The sequence below is a fragment of the Sinocyclocheilus rhinocerous genome, unplaced genomic scaffold (assembly GCF_001515625.1).
Source record: "Sinocyclocheilus rhinocerous isolate Xijiao unplaced genomic scaffold, SAMN03320098_v1.1 scaffold285, whole genome shotgun sequence".
Lineage (NCBI taxonomy): Eukaryota > Metazoa > Chordata > Actinopteri > Cypriniformes > Cyprinidae > Sinocyclocheilus > Sinocyclocheilus rhinocerous.
Window position 1 is genome coordinate 1,575,972 of NW_015630288.1, and position 16,373 is coordinate 1,592,344.

The 16,373-nt window shown below is 35.6% G+C and overlaps 1 protein-coding gene across 1 annotated transcript in view; it reads left to right on the forward strand.

The window, feature by feature from the left end:
- LOC107740015 (terminal uridylyltransferase 7-like) overlaps nucleotides 1-16,373 on the forward strand; it is a 46,216-nt gene that overhangs the window by 2,858 nt on the left and 26,985 nt on the right. Inside the window, exons 4-14 of the mRNA XM_016552286.1 lie at nucleotides 1,292-1,399; nucleotides 1,497-1,674; nucleotides 1,765-1,853; nucleotides 6,570-6,621; nucleotides 6,906-6,975; nucleotides 10,072-10,198; nucleotides 10,336-10,455; nucleotides 12,016-12,144; nucleotides 12,290-12,467; nucleotides 12,550-12,887; nucleotides 14,245-14,496. Of these exons, the coding sequence (XP_016407772.1) occupies nucleotides 1,292-1,399; nucleotides 1,497-1,674; nucleotides 1,765-1,853; nucleotides 6,570-6,621; nucleotides 6,906-6,975; nucleotides 10,072-10,198; nucleotides 10,336-10,455; nucleotides 12,016-12,144; nucleotides 12,290-12,467; nucleotides 12,550-12,887; nucleotides 14,245-14,496 (1,641 nt within the window). The remainder of the gene's footprint in view (nucleotides 1-1,291; nucleotides 1,400-1,496; nucleotides 1,675-1,764; nucleotides 1,854-6,569; nucleotides 6,622-6,905; nucleotides 6,976-10,071; nucleotides 10,199-10,335; nucleotides 10,456-12,015; nucleotides 12,145-12,289; nucleotides 12,468-12,549; nucleotides 12,888-14,244; nucleotides 14,497-16,373) is intronic.

A 16,373-nucleotide genomic window follows, 5' to 3' on the forward strand; every position in this document is an offset into this window, starting at 1 on the left:
AAAAAAAAACCTTGCTACGTGTACTGCGTTAAGCTAACAGAGACTTGTTATAGCACTTGCATATCATTGCTCTTTTGTTGATTTTGATTGCTTCCATTGTCCTCATTTATAAGTCGCTTTGGATAAAAGCGACTGCTAAATGACTAAATGTAAATGTAGAAAGCAATATTGTCAATAGAGGACTTGGATCTTAGCTTGAAGCAACAGTTTGAAGTTAAAAATGTCTTAATAATGTGTCTGTTTTGTACAAACATGCAGCTTTTCCCTTCACAAGATGTTAATTGGTGGACTGGAGTGGTGTGGATTACTTGTGGATTATTGTGATGTTTTTATCAGCTGTTTGGACTCCCATTCTGACGGCACCCATTCACTGCAGAGGATCCATTGCTGAGCAAGTAATACAATGCTACATTTCTTCAAATCTGTTCTGATGAAGAAACAAACTCATCTACATCTTGGATGGCCTGAGGGTGAGTACATTTAAATTTTTTGGGCAAACTATTGCTTTAAGCAATTTAAATAGCATTTTGGGAAAAATGTTACGATTTGAAAAAGAGGTACTCCATGGTACTGAAGGAATACTATATTAATGTACCATAGTCTTTACAGGGTACTTTAAAGAGCACCATGGTATTACTTTGCTACATATTTGCAATTATTAGTGCTGTATATTTGTTGCCATAGCATATCATACAGCAGATAAATACACTACCGTTCAAAAAAGTTTTGTAAGAAGTTTGAAAATTTGTTGTAAAAGGTCTTGCTTGCCAAAACTGCATTCATTTGTTAAAAAAGTACAGAAAAAACAGTAATATTGTGAAATATTATTACAATTAAAATTTTTAAAATATATTGTAAAATGTAATTTATTGCTGTATTACTGTTATTTTCTGCATCATTACGCCAGTCTTCAATGTCACATGATCCTTCAGAAATCATTCTAATATGCTGATTTGCTGCTCAAGAAACATTTCAGATTATTATCAGTGTTGAAAACAGCTGCTTCAATTCTTTTTTTTATGAAAACCATGATACATTTGTTATCAGAATTCTTTGGTGAATAGAAACTTCAAAAGGACAGCATTTATTTGAAACAAAAATGTTTTGTAACATTATGAATGTTATTAGTGTCACTTTTGATTAATTGAATGCATCCTTGCTGAATAAAAGTATTACTTCCTTTCACAAAAAAAGTCTTACTGACCCAAAACAGTTGAACATTAGTGTACAGTACATTGATCAAATTTCTTCACATAATATGATTTGGGTTCTTTTTATGCATTTTTATTAGTCAAGCATCAGTCTGAAGTTCAAATGTGAGAAATGTAAGGTGTACTGTGAAGACATGTCACCAGCGCTCAATCACATCAGAGAAAGAGCCCACAGGAAGAAAGCCAAGGTACGAAATCACATATTACCAAATTATGATCAAGATGTTAGCAGACTCAAACATCTGTGCTTGGCATTTAAAGTTGAAATTTGTCTCCTCTTTACAGGAACTGCAGAAGCTGACGCTGCTGCTGAACATCCCGCCTCCTGGAAAACCCCAGTGTCATTCAATCAGCTTGGCTCTGGAAAGTGTGATCGCTGAGTTCGGTTTAAACGATCAGGATTTGAAACAACGGCAAAACGTCCTCACTCTCGTTGAGAAAGTCCTTCAGCCTGTCCTTTCAGGTGTGTAACAGCACAGCGGTACATTCAAAGCTCACTGAATCCTTTATTCAATGCTTTTTCAATACCTCTGTATTCTCGTTTCCCCTGCAGGTTGCCAATTCAGATTATACGGATCTTCCTGCACCAAGTTTGGCTTCAAAGACTCTGATGTAAACATTGATGTGAAGTTTCCATCCCATGTGAGTAGAAAGTGCTTATCACAAATATTCTCACCGCTTGCATTTTAATATATGCTATTTTGGCCTATGAGTTTGATATAAGTAAATGCTTTTATATTTATATTTTTTAGGTTGGCTTGAGAAAGCCAGCTGACCTACTGATTTACTGTAGTTTTGATCATCCGTTTTATGAAAATACAGTCTGAAGGGCTGAACTGAGTTTGGTGGGTGTAGCTTGAAAACTCTGGGAGACATGTTAAAATTTTGTCTCAGAAGACGAAGAAGACGAAAAAGAAGCAGCAGCTTAAAAGTCCAATAGACTTTCACTGAAGGGGTCAAAACTTTTGAACAATAAGACTTATAGGCCTGGTTTCACAGACAAGGCTTAGATTAAGCCAGAATTAGGTCATTGTTCAATTAGCACATTTAAGTAGCTTTTGTAAACATGCCTTAGAAAAAAAACATTACTGTGTGCATCTGAGGCAAATCAATGACACATATTTTAAGATATGTCAGTGCAAGTTTTTTTTTTTTGTCAGTTAAAACAGTTCAGACATGCATTTTAGTTTGGGTTCAGGCTTAAGCCTTGTCTGTGAAACCAGGGGATAAAGTAGGGTGACCATATTTTAGTTTTCCAAAAAGAGGACAGTAGGTGCGGCCGGGGCGGGGGGCTGGGGTGTGGTTGGTGGTTAAAGTAATGCCGAAAGCGCCCAAAGTAGCGCAATCTCAAATATCAAAACTCGAAATATGTCATTTCCATACCTAATATACATATTTTACAGTCACTGTTATGCATATTGATCATAAACACAGTTAAAAAGCTTCCTACCAGTGGCCCTTCTTCACAAAACATAATATCTAGCACAGTTTTATCATAGGTAGAATGCAAATGTTTCAATACAAGCATTTCAGTCAAATGTAATTTATGCAACATTTCAAACCTTTAACCAGGGCCGGCCCTGACCAATTTGGTGCCCTAGGCAAGATTTTGCTGGTGCCCCTTGCATCGCAGCCAATTCCACCACCGATCATTCACACAGAATAGCTGCATAGCTTTATGATATAAAACAAATTACATATAAATAAGAAGGTTGCACAAAAAATAAATAAATAAACTGACATTAGCTCTACTAGCTAGGATGCACTGATCTTAACTTTTCATGGCAGAATCCAATACTGATTTTTTATGTATTTTATTTAAGCAAAAGACAAGAAAGAATGAAAATATGAGTAGGAAGAATATGGTTAGTTTCTTCATTATATTTTGATCTAAATTAGACTGTATAATTTAAAAACCTGAAGCAAAAACAGAATGGTTTGACTTTAGCTTTGTGAAATTAGGCTACATAAAACATACCAAACAGCAGATGGGCTGAATGAAAATGCAAATTCACTCTCTGTCAGCAGGTGGCGCTTAAGGAACAGCAGTGATGCATTGGAAACACTAAATGCTAGTGATGGGAAGTTCGGATCATTTTACCGACTCGGATCTTTGAGTCTCGTTCAGCAAAATGAAAGAATCTTTTTTCGAGTCATTTCGTTAATTTGAGCAAAATGTAATTAAAATGTTCCCTAACACATCTACTACGTACTTACGCAAACGTTGATCACACTACAAACAAGACTATATAACTATATAATGGTAAAAACTATATAATGCTATAAGAAACAGAAAATATTAATTCATTGTTTACCTGGATCTTTAGTCTATGCTAGCTCACCTCACCTCTTATCTGACAAGTCTTCGGGTTTGAGTCGTTCGTTCATCACGTGACAGCCCCATAAGCTTAACCAATGCAGTCTGAGCCGGAAAGAGAATTGATTAGTTCATCTTTCGAGTCGTTCGTTCTTTTGTCACGTGACGTGACAGCAACCTTCCCAATCCTTACAAACGGGTGCATAGTTATTATTATTATTATTATTATTATTATTTACTCTTACAGCTACGCGATGCGTTTCTGGTCTCAAATTGTATTTAAAATTTATTTCTTACAGTTTATAAATGCGTGAATTTCTGTCATGATGGTTATTTTCTTGTGGTAATAAAGGTAATAAAGAGTTGGTTATGCTTTAAATTTTGTCCATATGATAGTGAAATCACTTTGATAAAGCAGAGATACTTGTTTTTTTTTTGCATTGGTTAAGCTTATGAGGCCGTCTCGTGATGAACGAACGACTCGAAAAACCCGAAGACTCGAAAGATGAACTAATCAATTCTCTTTCGGCTCAGACTGCATTGCTTAAGCTTAAGGGGCTGTCACGTGATGAACGAACGACTCGAAAACCCGAAGACTCGAAACACAGAACCTATAGAATGTTGCGCATGTGCGACTGAACGAATCACTCCCCGAGACGACTCGTTCTTCCCGAGTCATATTAAAGATTTGTTCAAAATGAACGAATCGTTCAAGAACGATCCATCACTACTAAATGCATTATACAGAGGCAAAATGAAAGGAAAATACCATCTAAAATGTTTCTTAACACAGTCAGTTTCCATCAGAGATACATTCATACTTCACTCATTGTGGTTTGCCAGCGAATAAGTAAATGCGCTGCATGTTTCAGAGTGAAGCGCTGCGTGTCATGGGCTGCACTGGAACACATTGAAAACTGCAGCGCATAGGTATTTTTATTTAATTTAATCACTGCCTTCACGATATGACTATGGCATTAAGCCATAATGCAATATCGATTATATGTCGATATATAGTGCACCCCTAATTATAATAATATTATTTAATAATAATAATAAACATTTAAACATTTGCCTATTTCGCCTATGCGACGGGCTGGCCCTGCCTTTAACCCACGGGGGGAAATCAAGCCAGGGCAACAGTTTAAAAGTAGCCCAATTCCATCGAGAGAAAAAAAAAAGCAGACTTGACAACCCTGCATCCAACACGAGCTGCAGGAGTCAAACTGATCACGGGTTAAGAGGAGAGATGGCTGACAGACCATGCTGGAGGATTTGCTGCTTAACAGATCCTGAGCTCATTGACAAATATCTGATCTTCCTTTACACAGAGCGCACGTGATCGCGAAATCGAAAGTGAAAGTGAACAGCGAGCGCTCATTCAAAAGAGATTATATTCTCCGCATAGCGCCCCCCTGATGCTCGAAAATTATATGCAATATTAGAATGTTTGCGGGAGTGGGCGGGACTGGACACAGTCCTCGCATGGCTCTAATACAAAAACACACACTAATGGCAACTGTAGAAAGCAAAAGCCTAATCCCGGACATTTTGGCTGATTTAGAAATCCCGGCCGGACGCATTTTTTAAGGTCCAAAAAGAGGACATGTCTGGGAAAAAGAGGACGTATGGTCACTCTAGATAAAGTGTTTAAGCTGTCTATCGCTAGCAAAGCTTAAAGGGGTCATATGATGTTGCATATTTGGTGTAATGAAATGTGTTTATGCGGTTTAAGGTTCGAAAAACACATTATTTTCCACATACTGTACATTATTGTTTCTCCTCTATGCCCCGCTTTTCTGAAACGCGTCGATTTTTACAAAGCTCATCGTTCTGAAAAGTGAGGTGTGCTCTGATTGGCCAACTATCCAGTACGTTGTGATTGGCCGAATACCTCAAGCATGTCGTCAGTGGCAAATCCTTTAAATATGAAATCGTACTTACAGACTGAGAGTCAGAACAGCCGGCATTGGAGTCTACTCTACAAGGATCAGGAAAAAGTCCTCCATAAAATGCGCTGCACACATCAAGTCGTGTCCTCTTTTGGAAGGCCAAACAGAGTATTTTCGCTTTCGCAATGAAACACACAGTGTCTTCACAACATGGCGGCGGCAGTGGCAGCAACAATAAGGTTACGCCTTCTTTCTTTGCGTGAACATTTGGGTGGCGTTATGCAAATGCACTGGCGCGACCGCACACAAAATTTAGTCGCACAGGCAGAAAAAATGGTCGCAAGATGCGACCATTTGGTCGCAGTCTGGAGCCCTGCATTAGCAAGATGTTAAACACACTATACATGTTAACTACCTGTTAATCATGTTTGAAACATGTTAGCAGCATGCTAATCATGCTAGCAAAATGCAAATCATGCTAGAAAGATGCTAATTGTTATGAACATGCTAGCAAGATGTTAACAGTAATTAATCACATTAGAATTATGTAAGCAACATGCAAATAATGCTAAAACATGCTAGCAACATGTTAATCATGCTAGAAACATGCTAGCAACATGTTATCAACATGCTAAAAACATAAAATGTTAAATCATGCTAGCAATGTGCTAGCAACATCTATCTAATCTTATCAAACTTTCAGGCTAGGCGTCCTCAAAACAATACTTGTTGTTTCTTTATTTTTTAAACTACATTTGTGTCTGTGTTATAGAATTCTAGCAAGACTTGCAGTGCCACAACAACTTGATTCAATCTAGCATGAAGTTAACTTTAGTCTTTTCAGTTATTATAGGCATTACACGGTCTATGCCTCACAGAAGGTGAGATAATATTGGCTCAAACCTGTGATACACTGCTAATTCTCACTGACATTTAGGCAAATTATCTCAGTTTGCTGTGATTACAGTTTGACAGCAAACACATAAACCATGGCATATGTGTTTGAGAGCCCAATTAGATTCCTTTCACAAACCCCAAATCGTCTGCACTTTTTTGAGAGTTATTTGATTACATGTTTTACAAAGATGCACAATTTTGAAGTTTGGTCAATAAGTGTTTTCTAATTAAGAAAAAAACATTTCTCATCAGTTCCAGCATCCTGATGTTCTGCTCATGGCTCAAGAGCATCTCTCTAAAAGTGGTAAGTTTAAAAGTGAAAAGTAGTGAAAGAAATGGACAATTGTAAAGTGAAAAAAGCATAGACTGCAGAAATACATTAGTAAGGAACAGTGTTTAAATTGGCTATGGTGAAAAAAGAGCAGGGTATGGAGTTACCCACTGATACTTTTTTTTTTTTTGCTATTGCTGATAGGCAGTATGATTGTAATTTCATAAATTTATACTATTTAGCATACTTTTTAAGCATTCAGAATAAAGCACCATCAATATAGAATACAATTTTTATTATCTGTTTCATTTTTGCAGCTCTTTTTGTCAGCGTCGAGGGTGACTTCTATAGGAGGATGCCTGTAGTTGTGTGCAAAGAGAAATCTAGGTCTGTGTTTCCTTGCTTATTATTCTTTTACAAAGTTTATATATGAAGTTACCTGCTTTTAAATGTGTGTATACTTTACCATGTAAATGTTTGGGGTCAGTAAGATATTTTTATATTTTGTTTACTTTTTACTTTACTTTTACTTGTTAATTGATCAAAACTGTGAATAAAGACATTTATAATGTTACAAAAGATTTCTATTTTAAAGCTGCACATTTTTTGTTCAAAATTTACAAAATTAATATAATAAGCGAGTACATCATGGCTTTATTATTTTATATATAATATAATATATAATATATATTCTGACTATTTCAGACTGGTACTGATGGGACCACTGCGGAGTAGCCCAGTACCTGCGTGATTCGTCATAGACATAAACAGAGAGAAGTAGCTCTGGCTACAGTGTTCTTCCGCAAGACGCACACAGTTCTGTTTATTAACCGCAAGAGTGCCAAAAGTTACGGACTGCAGCTTTAAATAAATTTCATGAATTCATCAAAGAATCCTGAAAAAAAATGTATCATGGATTCTACAAAAATATGAATCAGCACAAGTGATTTCAACATAGATAATAACATCACAGGAATAAAATGCATTATTAAATATATTCAAACTATTATTTTAAATCGTAATAATATTTCACAATATTACGGTTTTTACTGTATTTTTAAGTATGAAGTTTTAAGTAATGCAGCCTTGGTGAGCAGAAGAAACTTCTTTCAAAAACATTAAAACATCTTACTCATCCCAAACTTTTTGACTCAAGCGTACTTACAGACTGAGAGTCAGAACAGCCGGCATTGTAGTCTACTCTACCAGGATCAGGAAACAGTCCTCCATAAAATGCGCTGCACACATCAAGTCGTGTCCTCTTTTGGAAGGCCAAACAGAGTATTTTCGCTTTCGCAATGAAACACACAGTGTCTTCACAACATGGCGGCGGCAGTGGCAGCAACAATAAGGGTACGCCTTCTTTCTTTGCGTGAACATTCGGGCGGCGTTATGCAAATGCACTGGCGCGACCGCACACAAAATTTAGTCGCACAGGCAGAAAAAATGGTCGCAAGATGCGACCATTTGGTCGCAGTCTGGAGCCCTGCATTAGCAAGATGTTAAACACACTATACATGTTAACTACCTGTTAATCATGTTTGAAACATGTTAGCAGCATGCTAATCATGCTAGCAAAATGCAAATCATGCTAGAAAGATGCTAATTGTTATGAACATGCTAGCAAGATGTTAACAGTAATTAATCGCATTAGAATTATGTAAGCAACATGCAAATAATGCTAAAACATGCTAGCAACATGTTAATCATGCTAGAAACATGCTAGCAACATGTTATCAACATGCTAAAAACATAAAATGTTAAATCATGCTAGCAATGTGCTAGCAACATCTATCTAATCTTATCAAACTTTCAGGCTAGGCGTCCTCAAAACAATACTTGTTGTTTCTTTATTTTTTAAACTACATTTGTGTCTGTGTTATAGAATTCTAGCAAGACTTGCAGTGCCACAACAACTCAATCTAGCATGAAGTTAACTTTAGTCTTTTCAGTTATTATAGGCATTACACGGTCTATGCCTCACAGAAGGTGAGATAATATTGGCTCAAACCTGTGATACACTGCTAATTCTCACTGACATTTAGGCAAATTATCTCAGTTTGCTGTGATTACAGTTTGACAGCAAACACATAAACCATGGCATATGTGTTTGAGAGCCCAATTAGATTCCTTTCACAAACTCCAAATCGTCTGCACTTTTTTGAGAGTTATTTGATTACATGTTTTACAAAGATGCACAATTTTGAAGTTTGGTCAATAAGTGTTTTCTAATTAAGAAAAAAACATTTCTCATCAGTTCCAGCATCCTGATGTTCTGCTCATGGCTCAAGAGCATCTCTCTAAAAGTGGTAAGTTTAAAAGTGAAAAGTAGTGAAAGAAATGGACAATTGTAAAGTGAAAAAAGCATAGACTGCAGAAATACATTAGTAAGGAACAGTGTTTAAATTGGCTATGGTGAAAAAAGAGCAGGGTATGGAGTTACCCACTGATACTTTTTTTTTTTTTGCTATTGCTGATAGGCAGTATGATTGTAATTTCATAAATTTATACTATTTAGCATACTTTTTAAGCATTCAGAATAAAGCACCATCAATATAGAATACAATTTTTATTATCTGTTTCATTTTTGCAGCTCTTTTTGTCAGCGTCGAGGGTGACTTCTATAGGAGGATGCCTGTAGTTGTGTGCAAAGAGAAATCTAGGTCTGTGTTTCCTTGCTTATTATTCTTTTACAAAGTTTATATATGAAGTTACCTGCTTTTAAATGTGTGTATACTTTACCATGTAAATGTTTGGGGTCAGTAAGATATTTTTATATTTTGTTTACTTTTACTCAGCAAGGATGCGTTAAATTGATCAAAACTGTGAATAAAGACATTTATAATGTTACAAAATATTTCTATTTTAAAGCTGCAAATTTTTTGTTCAAAATTTACAAAATTAATATAATAAGCGAGTACATCATGGCTTTATTATTTTATATATAATATAATATATAATATATATTCTGACTATTTCAGACTGGTACTGATGGGACCACTGCGGAGTAGCCCAGTACCTGCGTGATTCGTCATAGACATAAACAGAGAGAAGTAGCTCTGGCTACAGTGTTCTTCCGCAAGACGCACACAGTTCTGTTTATTAACCGCAAGAGTGCCAAAAGTTACGGACTGCAGCTTTAAATAAATTTCATGAATTCATCAAAGAATCCTGAAAAAAAATGTATCATGGATTCTACAAAAATATGAATCAGCACAAGTGATTTCAACATAGATAATAACATCACAGGAATAAAATGCATTATTAAACATATTCAAACTATTATTTTAAATCGTAATAATATTTCACAATATTACGGTTTTTACTGTATTTTTAAGTATGAAGTTTTAAGTAATGCAGCCTTGGTGAGCAGAAGAAACTTCTTTCAAAAACATTAAAACATCTTACTCATCCCAAACTTTTTGACTCAAGTGAAAAATTGTATGTGGTTTTATTTATTTACTGTTTTTTGTATCTATTAAGTGGTCTGATCTGCAAAGTCAGTGCAGGCAATGAAAGTGCATGCTTGACAACAGCATATTTGGCTGAGCTGGGGAATCTAGAACCACAACTTGCTCCACTGGTGGTATGCTTTAGATACTGGGCTAAGGTGAGACTGACATGTACACTTCCATTATTTTCAGTAGATAGTTTTTAGGTAAAAAAAAAAGTAGTAGTCTCTCTGTAGGGTTTCTTTATGCTTTTTAACATTCATGATATGTGATGTTTTTTGTGTGTGTGAATTAGGTTTGTTGTGTGGACCAGATGGAAGAAGGTGGACTTCCATCCTACTGCTTTGCCCTCATGGTCATCAGCTTCCTGCAGCGATGCAAAGAACCCATCTTACCTTCATACCTAGAATCTGTGGTGTGTGTTTCAACATTACTACATCAACTGATAAAAGTTTATAGGACCAGAGCCTGATTATTGCATCCTGAACCCTTATGAAGAGGTAAAATGAGACAATGTGCAGTCAGCCGGTCATTATTGCAAAATAAAACACAACATGGTGATCAGGACCCAAATGCGAGTATTTCAGAGAGCTATGTAATAAACAACAGTATAGCATTTACTTCCATGAAGAGTTCACCCATGAGAGACAAAACTTAAAAGGATATTCCACTCAAAATGGAAAATTCGTGGTTAATTTACTCGCCCTCAAACCATCCAGAAAGTAGGTGACTTTTTTTTTGTCCGGTAGAACAGTAAAGAAGATTTTTAGCTGAAACCGTGGTCCTTATTTATTCATAAAATGCAAATCAGCGACTGCCCGTTTTTTTGAGAATAAAAAAAAAAGCATATCAAGGAACACAAAATGAATACCTGTGACTCCTGACGGTATATGCAGGTCTGATGAAGCGAAATGATCGGTCTGTGCAAGATACTAAATATTCTTTACAACATTATTACCTGTAATCCAGAGCCTCAGGCACATGGTCCGGAGTGATGTCCGGTTCGCGAACGAATCATTCTTTTGAACTGGTTCTTTTTGGTGAACTAGTTGAACCAGTTCACCAAATCGGACTGAACTGTCTGAAACAGTTTACGGTTCGAACAACACAGATCTACAAGTTACTCAATCAAAACTCACTTTCGGACGCCTCAAAGTCAGTCTGACTCGAAATGAGCCAAAACACCAGCGTATCTGTTTCTATGATGAATGAACTCATTCAGCGCTCCAGTTCCTCCAACAGTCACTGAACTGAGAAAACAGTTCGACTCGGACCGAAGACCGATATGCGCATGCGTGAATTAAAGTTTTTATGGTTTCATTGCTTATGTAAAAAGGTGAGCTTAAGAAGACAATTTTATTCACTTTATATGCTTTAGACTGGTGCTTTTAAGAATATATTTGCGTATACATTATGTCATTGCGTGATTAAGTAAATGAACTGGTGAACTGAACCATTTCATTGAAACAAACTGTCGGAAAGAACCAGTTTGTGGAAAAGAATCGGATTTCCTGGTTTGCCTGAGGTTCTGGATTACTGTTAATAATGTTGTAAATAATGTTCAGATTCTTGCACAGACCAATTGTTTCGCTTCATAAGGCCTCAATATTTCATCAAAGCCATGGGTATAAATTTTGTGTTTTCTGATATTATATTTTTATATTCAAAAACCTGAAGCCGTTGACTTGTATTTTATGAATCAACAAGGACCACGGTTTCAGCTAAAAATCTTTTTTACTGTTCTACTCAAGAAAAAAAATGTCATCTGCATCTTGGATGGCCTGAGAGTGAGTCAATTAACAACAAATCTTCATTTTTGGGTGAAGTATCACTTTAAATTAGACTATTTAGAAATGTAATAGAAAACTTATCCCCAACGTTTATTGTGCAAACTCCTGTAAGAACTGGTTTTCATTGTGAGGGAGTTTAATTTATATTTGATCTTTGAAACAGCCTATGTTGTGTTCTGTTTTAGGGTTTGCCCATGAGTAAACTGAAGAGTTTCTCCTTAATTGGAGTTGAGAAAGAACATGTGCTTTGGGTCTATGATCAAACCTCAAATGATTCCTATCAAGATAAAGACAAAGCTGTCAAGAAGGGAAAGGTGAGTACCTTCCCACTTATTCCTGATCTGTATATCACAGGCTTTAATTTGAAGACAACTTTGATGCCAAAAGAAAGTCAACAAAATTAATGCAATATTTTTACCTATTGGTTCGTAGTCCTGATTGTATTCTTATTTTAAATAGTGTCCACTGGTTTTCAAAGGCCGTAGCCCTCCTGTACTGCTAGGGAAGATTTGGGTCGAGTTACTTCGATATTATTCACTGGAATTTCAAATACCTGAGAAAGTCATTAGCGTGCGCACAAACAGTGACCTGTGGCGTGATCTGAAAGACTGGCCCAAAAAGAGGATTGCAATAGAAGGTATGCATGACATCATGTGATATTTTTTTATACACTTCCTAGATATGAAACGCATCAATATTCATCCTTGTTTTCTTCTCAGATCCTTTCGCCGTCCAGAGGAACGTAGCTCGGACGTTGAATAGTCAGATGATGTTTGACTATATGTTGCATTGCCTCAAAACAACTTACAAGTACTTTGCTTCTCCTTCAAAAAGCACAGCAGGGAAAGTCAGCTCAAACAATCAAACTGACAAATCTGTGAATGCTGTGAATCACATTGATTCAGTGAAGAGAAGCACAAAAGTGCCAGCTGAGGATTTGGAAAGATCTCATGCGAGATCCAGTCCGCATAGTGCAGAAGAGCTGGAGGACTCGGACTGCATGATTGAGCTGGAGCAGGACGAGGAGGAAGAAGCTGACTCTGACATGGAGACTGAGGTGTGTGATCGGTATGAATGGATTGATCGTTATTATCTGGTTTTCTGGTGGTCTTAACTAAAACCTAGGGGTGTGCTGGTACGAGTATCGGTACCAAACAGTTCACGGGGCAAATTCCAAATGGAAGTGATCATCCCTATCCCCTTGGAGTGGGGACTTTGGAGTGAGCAGGGCACGTGCGTGCCATTATGTAGTCGTTTGGAATGCACTTGGCAAAGGGAGCGATGTAATTTCCTCATTATCTTCAGCTGGCATGTTCCCGTGACAACTGACAACGCAGCACGGTGTCCGTCAGCAGATTCGCTGATGGACCGGCATAAAAAAAATATAAATTTTTTATTTTAAAAAGTTTTATATATATTAGTTTTTATATGTTATAAAGCATATTTAAATTTTTTTTTAAAATATAAAATACCGTACCGGCACACCCCTACTAAAACCATTAAAAGTCATTTTTGTTCATTAAAAATAAAATAAAATATAAATACTAGAAAAACCTTGCCTTGGCAACTAACTGAAATAAAACTGAAGTACCAAAATTACTTTAAAAAAAAATTTAAATAAAAAAAAACAAAAAAAAAACAAGTAAAAAGACATAGCAAAACTACTAAAAACTAAACAAATTAAATTGATTTGGTTTTCTGGAGGTTTTAACTAAAACCATTAAAAATCATTTTTGTTCATTGAAATAAAGCTGAAATAAAATAAAATATAAATTGTTGATGGAAAAACTTAAGCTTAAAAACTAATTGAAATAAAATGACCAAATTTACTAAAATCGAAATGAAAAAATAAATAAGTACCGGTATAATAAAAATAAATATATTTAAAAACACAGAGAACTAATAAAAAGATAAAAGCACATAGCAAAACTACTAAAACCTTTTTTTTTCAGTTAAGTTTTTTTTAGTTAAGTTTATGTATTTTTTCATAATAAATAAAATAGTTAAACTTAAAAACTTGCCTTGCCAACTAACTGAAATAAAACTTAAGCTTAAGTACTAACATTTCTAAAACTAAAATAAAAATAACGCTAAATAGAAATATTAACCAATAAATAAATATCAAAAGCACATAGCAAGATTACCAAAGCTTAAAATAAAAAAATAATAAAAATTAATTAGCCATTTTCCAGTATATTTTGGTATGTTTAGACCTGGGAAATTGATTCTTCATGATCTGTTCAAGCTGCTCAAGTGCTAATTTTTTAAGCAACTTGGATGTTTTCCAGTTAAAATAAGAGACATATAATGATTAGTACTTTGGAGTGTTGTTTCAGCTAAATGGTTTTGTAAAATAGTGGAGAAACATTAGTTAGGTTTTGCATTAGTTAAAAATAACAAATGATAATTTATAGGGTGAAGAAGATGAAAATGATGACATAGAGCTCGATGGATCTGGATGTGATCATTCTGGCGACGAGATCTTTCCGTTTGAGCGGGAAATGAGTGATGATGTAGGGTCTGATGTGGCTGATCCAGAGGAAGCAGTGTCTATCCCAGCCAAACCCAAAGCGGAGTTTACCAAATCTGAATCTCCTGTAGGAGCTCAGCCAGGCCCTGAAGGCTTTCAGTATGTCTTCAGCAAGCGCTTTTTCAGTAAAGGCAAGGTAAACATTCATCTTTTCTTACATGCATGGCTACTGAGTGTCAGTTTGAATGTCTATGTGAATCCTTCAACTCACATAATTAGAGGTGTGCAATATTTATCATGTGCGATAATATCACAATTGTTGTTTTAATCAGTGTTGGGGAGTAACTAGCTACATGTAATTAGTTACATGTAACGGCGTTACGCAATTTAATTACAAAATAAATGTAACTGTTATCAGTTACAGTTACTAAGAAAAAATGTGCAATTAAATTAGTTATTTATGAAAATGTTAACGATTACAAAGGGGGTTACATTTGAATATTTACACGTGTCCACATTCAGATTTAATTGATTTCTTTCCCAAATTGCACTGACTATAAAATATGAGACATACAGCCGCAATGCGGAAAACACGGAGTGGTTCGTAGAATCCAGTCATAAAAACGTAACTCCTATAACGCGGAATGTCAAGGAATATGCCACATTTTGGATGAATAAATCCAAAGTAGGTCAGTACACTTGAAAACGGTTTGGATCAGAGTAATCAATGCGAGAGATTTGAGAATGGATTGGACTGTGGAAGCGCACAGGTGGAGCAGAGAAGCAAAACTACTGTTCAGGATTTCAAGTGCAGGTCAGATTAATCTGTAAATATGCTATTGTAGTTCTGTCTTTAAGCAATAGCAGCCCATTGCTAAATAGTCATCACTCAAAATACTGTATACTAGCCTAAAGGACATCATTATTAGGCTATCTATTGTAAAGTTACAGTAGTAATTTAGCAGACAAATAATCATATCGTTTTATAATAGGTTTAGGGGGAGATAGGGCAGACAACTAACGATGATTTTACTATAAATCCAAAGACAATGGTTAGTGTACTTTTACTATAATAAAATCATGGTTAATTTTTGTAAGGGAAAAAAATTACTCGTGTTCAGTATTAGGATTTTTCTATAAAGATATTGTAATGATGTAGCCTAGTTATTATTGTACTAATTTTGACATGTAAGCAATTTAGAAAGAATAGTTTTGTTAAGTCTTGAGTAGTCATGTGAATAGACAGAGATATCAGGGCAAAATAAAGAGACTGAAAATTCAAATGGAAGTGAAGGTGGAGTTCAGGAGGAAACTTTTAATTATTTTGCATGTGCCCAGCCTAAGGATTTTTTTTATGTGATGGCCATACAAAAAATAGGGTTGTCTTAGTTTTAGAATTTGTTTGGGTGTATGGGATGGCCTGGGCTTTTCCTAGTCCGCCCCTCGTGGAAATTAATGGCGCAGACGCACGGTTTGATTTACACATACTGAAGCGTGCGTGTGTATCACTCGTGGTGTTTTCAGCCTCTGCCACCTCAATATATATGAGTACATGAACATGTAAACATAATCTCTAGAACTGCATGAGCATTTTACAATTTCTTTTGAGAAAACTATCGTCATATCATATACAAACAGACACCAATGTTTCAAAAAGACACCAATATTTCAGGAGTTTAGTACAAAGAATAGGACACATGCTTATTAGATAACCATATTTGGGTTGATGTATATGTTTTTATTTTTAGTTTTTTAATTAACTGTTTTTTTTCCAAAGCATTGTAAGATGCAGTGTTTCCTGTAGTTATGCAAAGATTTATTATCTATTAACTATTTCTTATGATTTTAAATCTGCATTGAACTTGATCAATCTCAAAGTAAAAGGCGGTACTAAAGTCTGATTTTGAGGTGGATGTGTTCAATTATTATCATCTTAATTCAAGTGATGAAGGATTTTGGAAGTCTGACAGTGTTGAGCACTACTGTAAGGTTAACCCTGCATGGTGTAAATGTTTGAAAATGATTAACAGTTGCAAATAAACATTCATTAGAAATTTAGAAAAGTAATCAAAA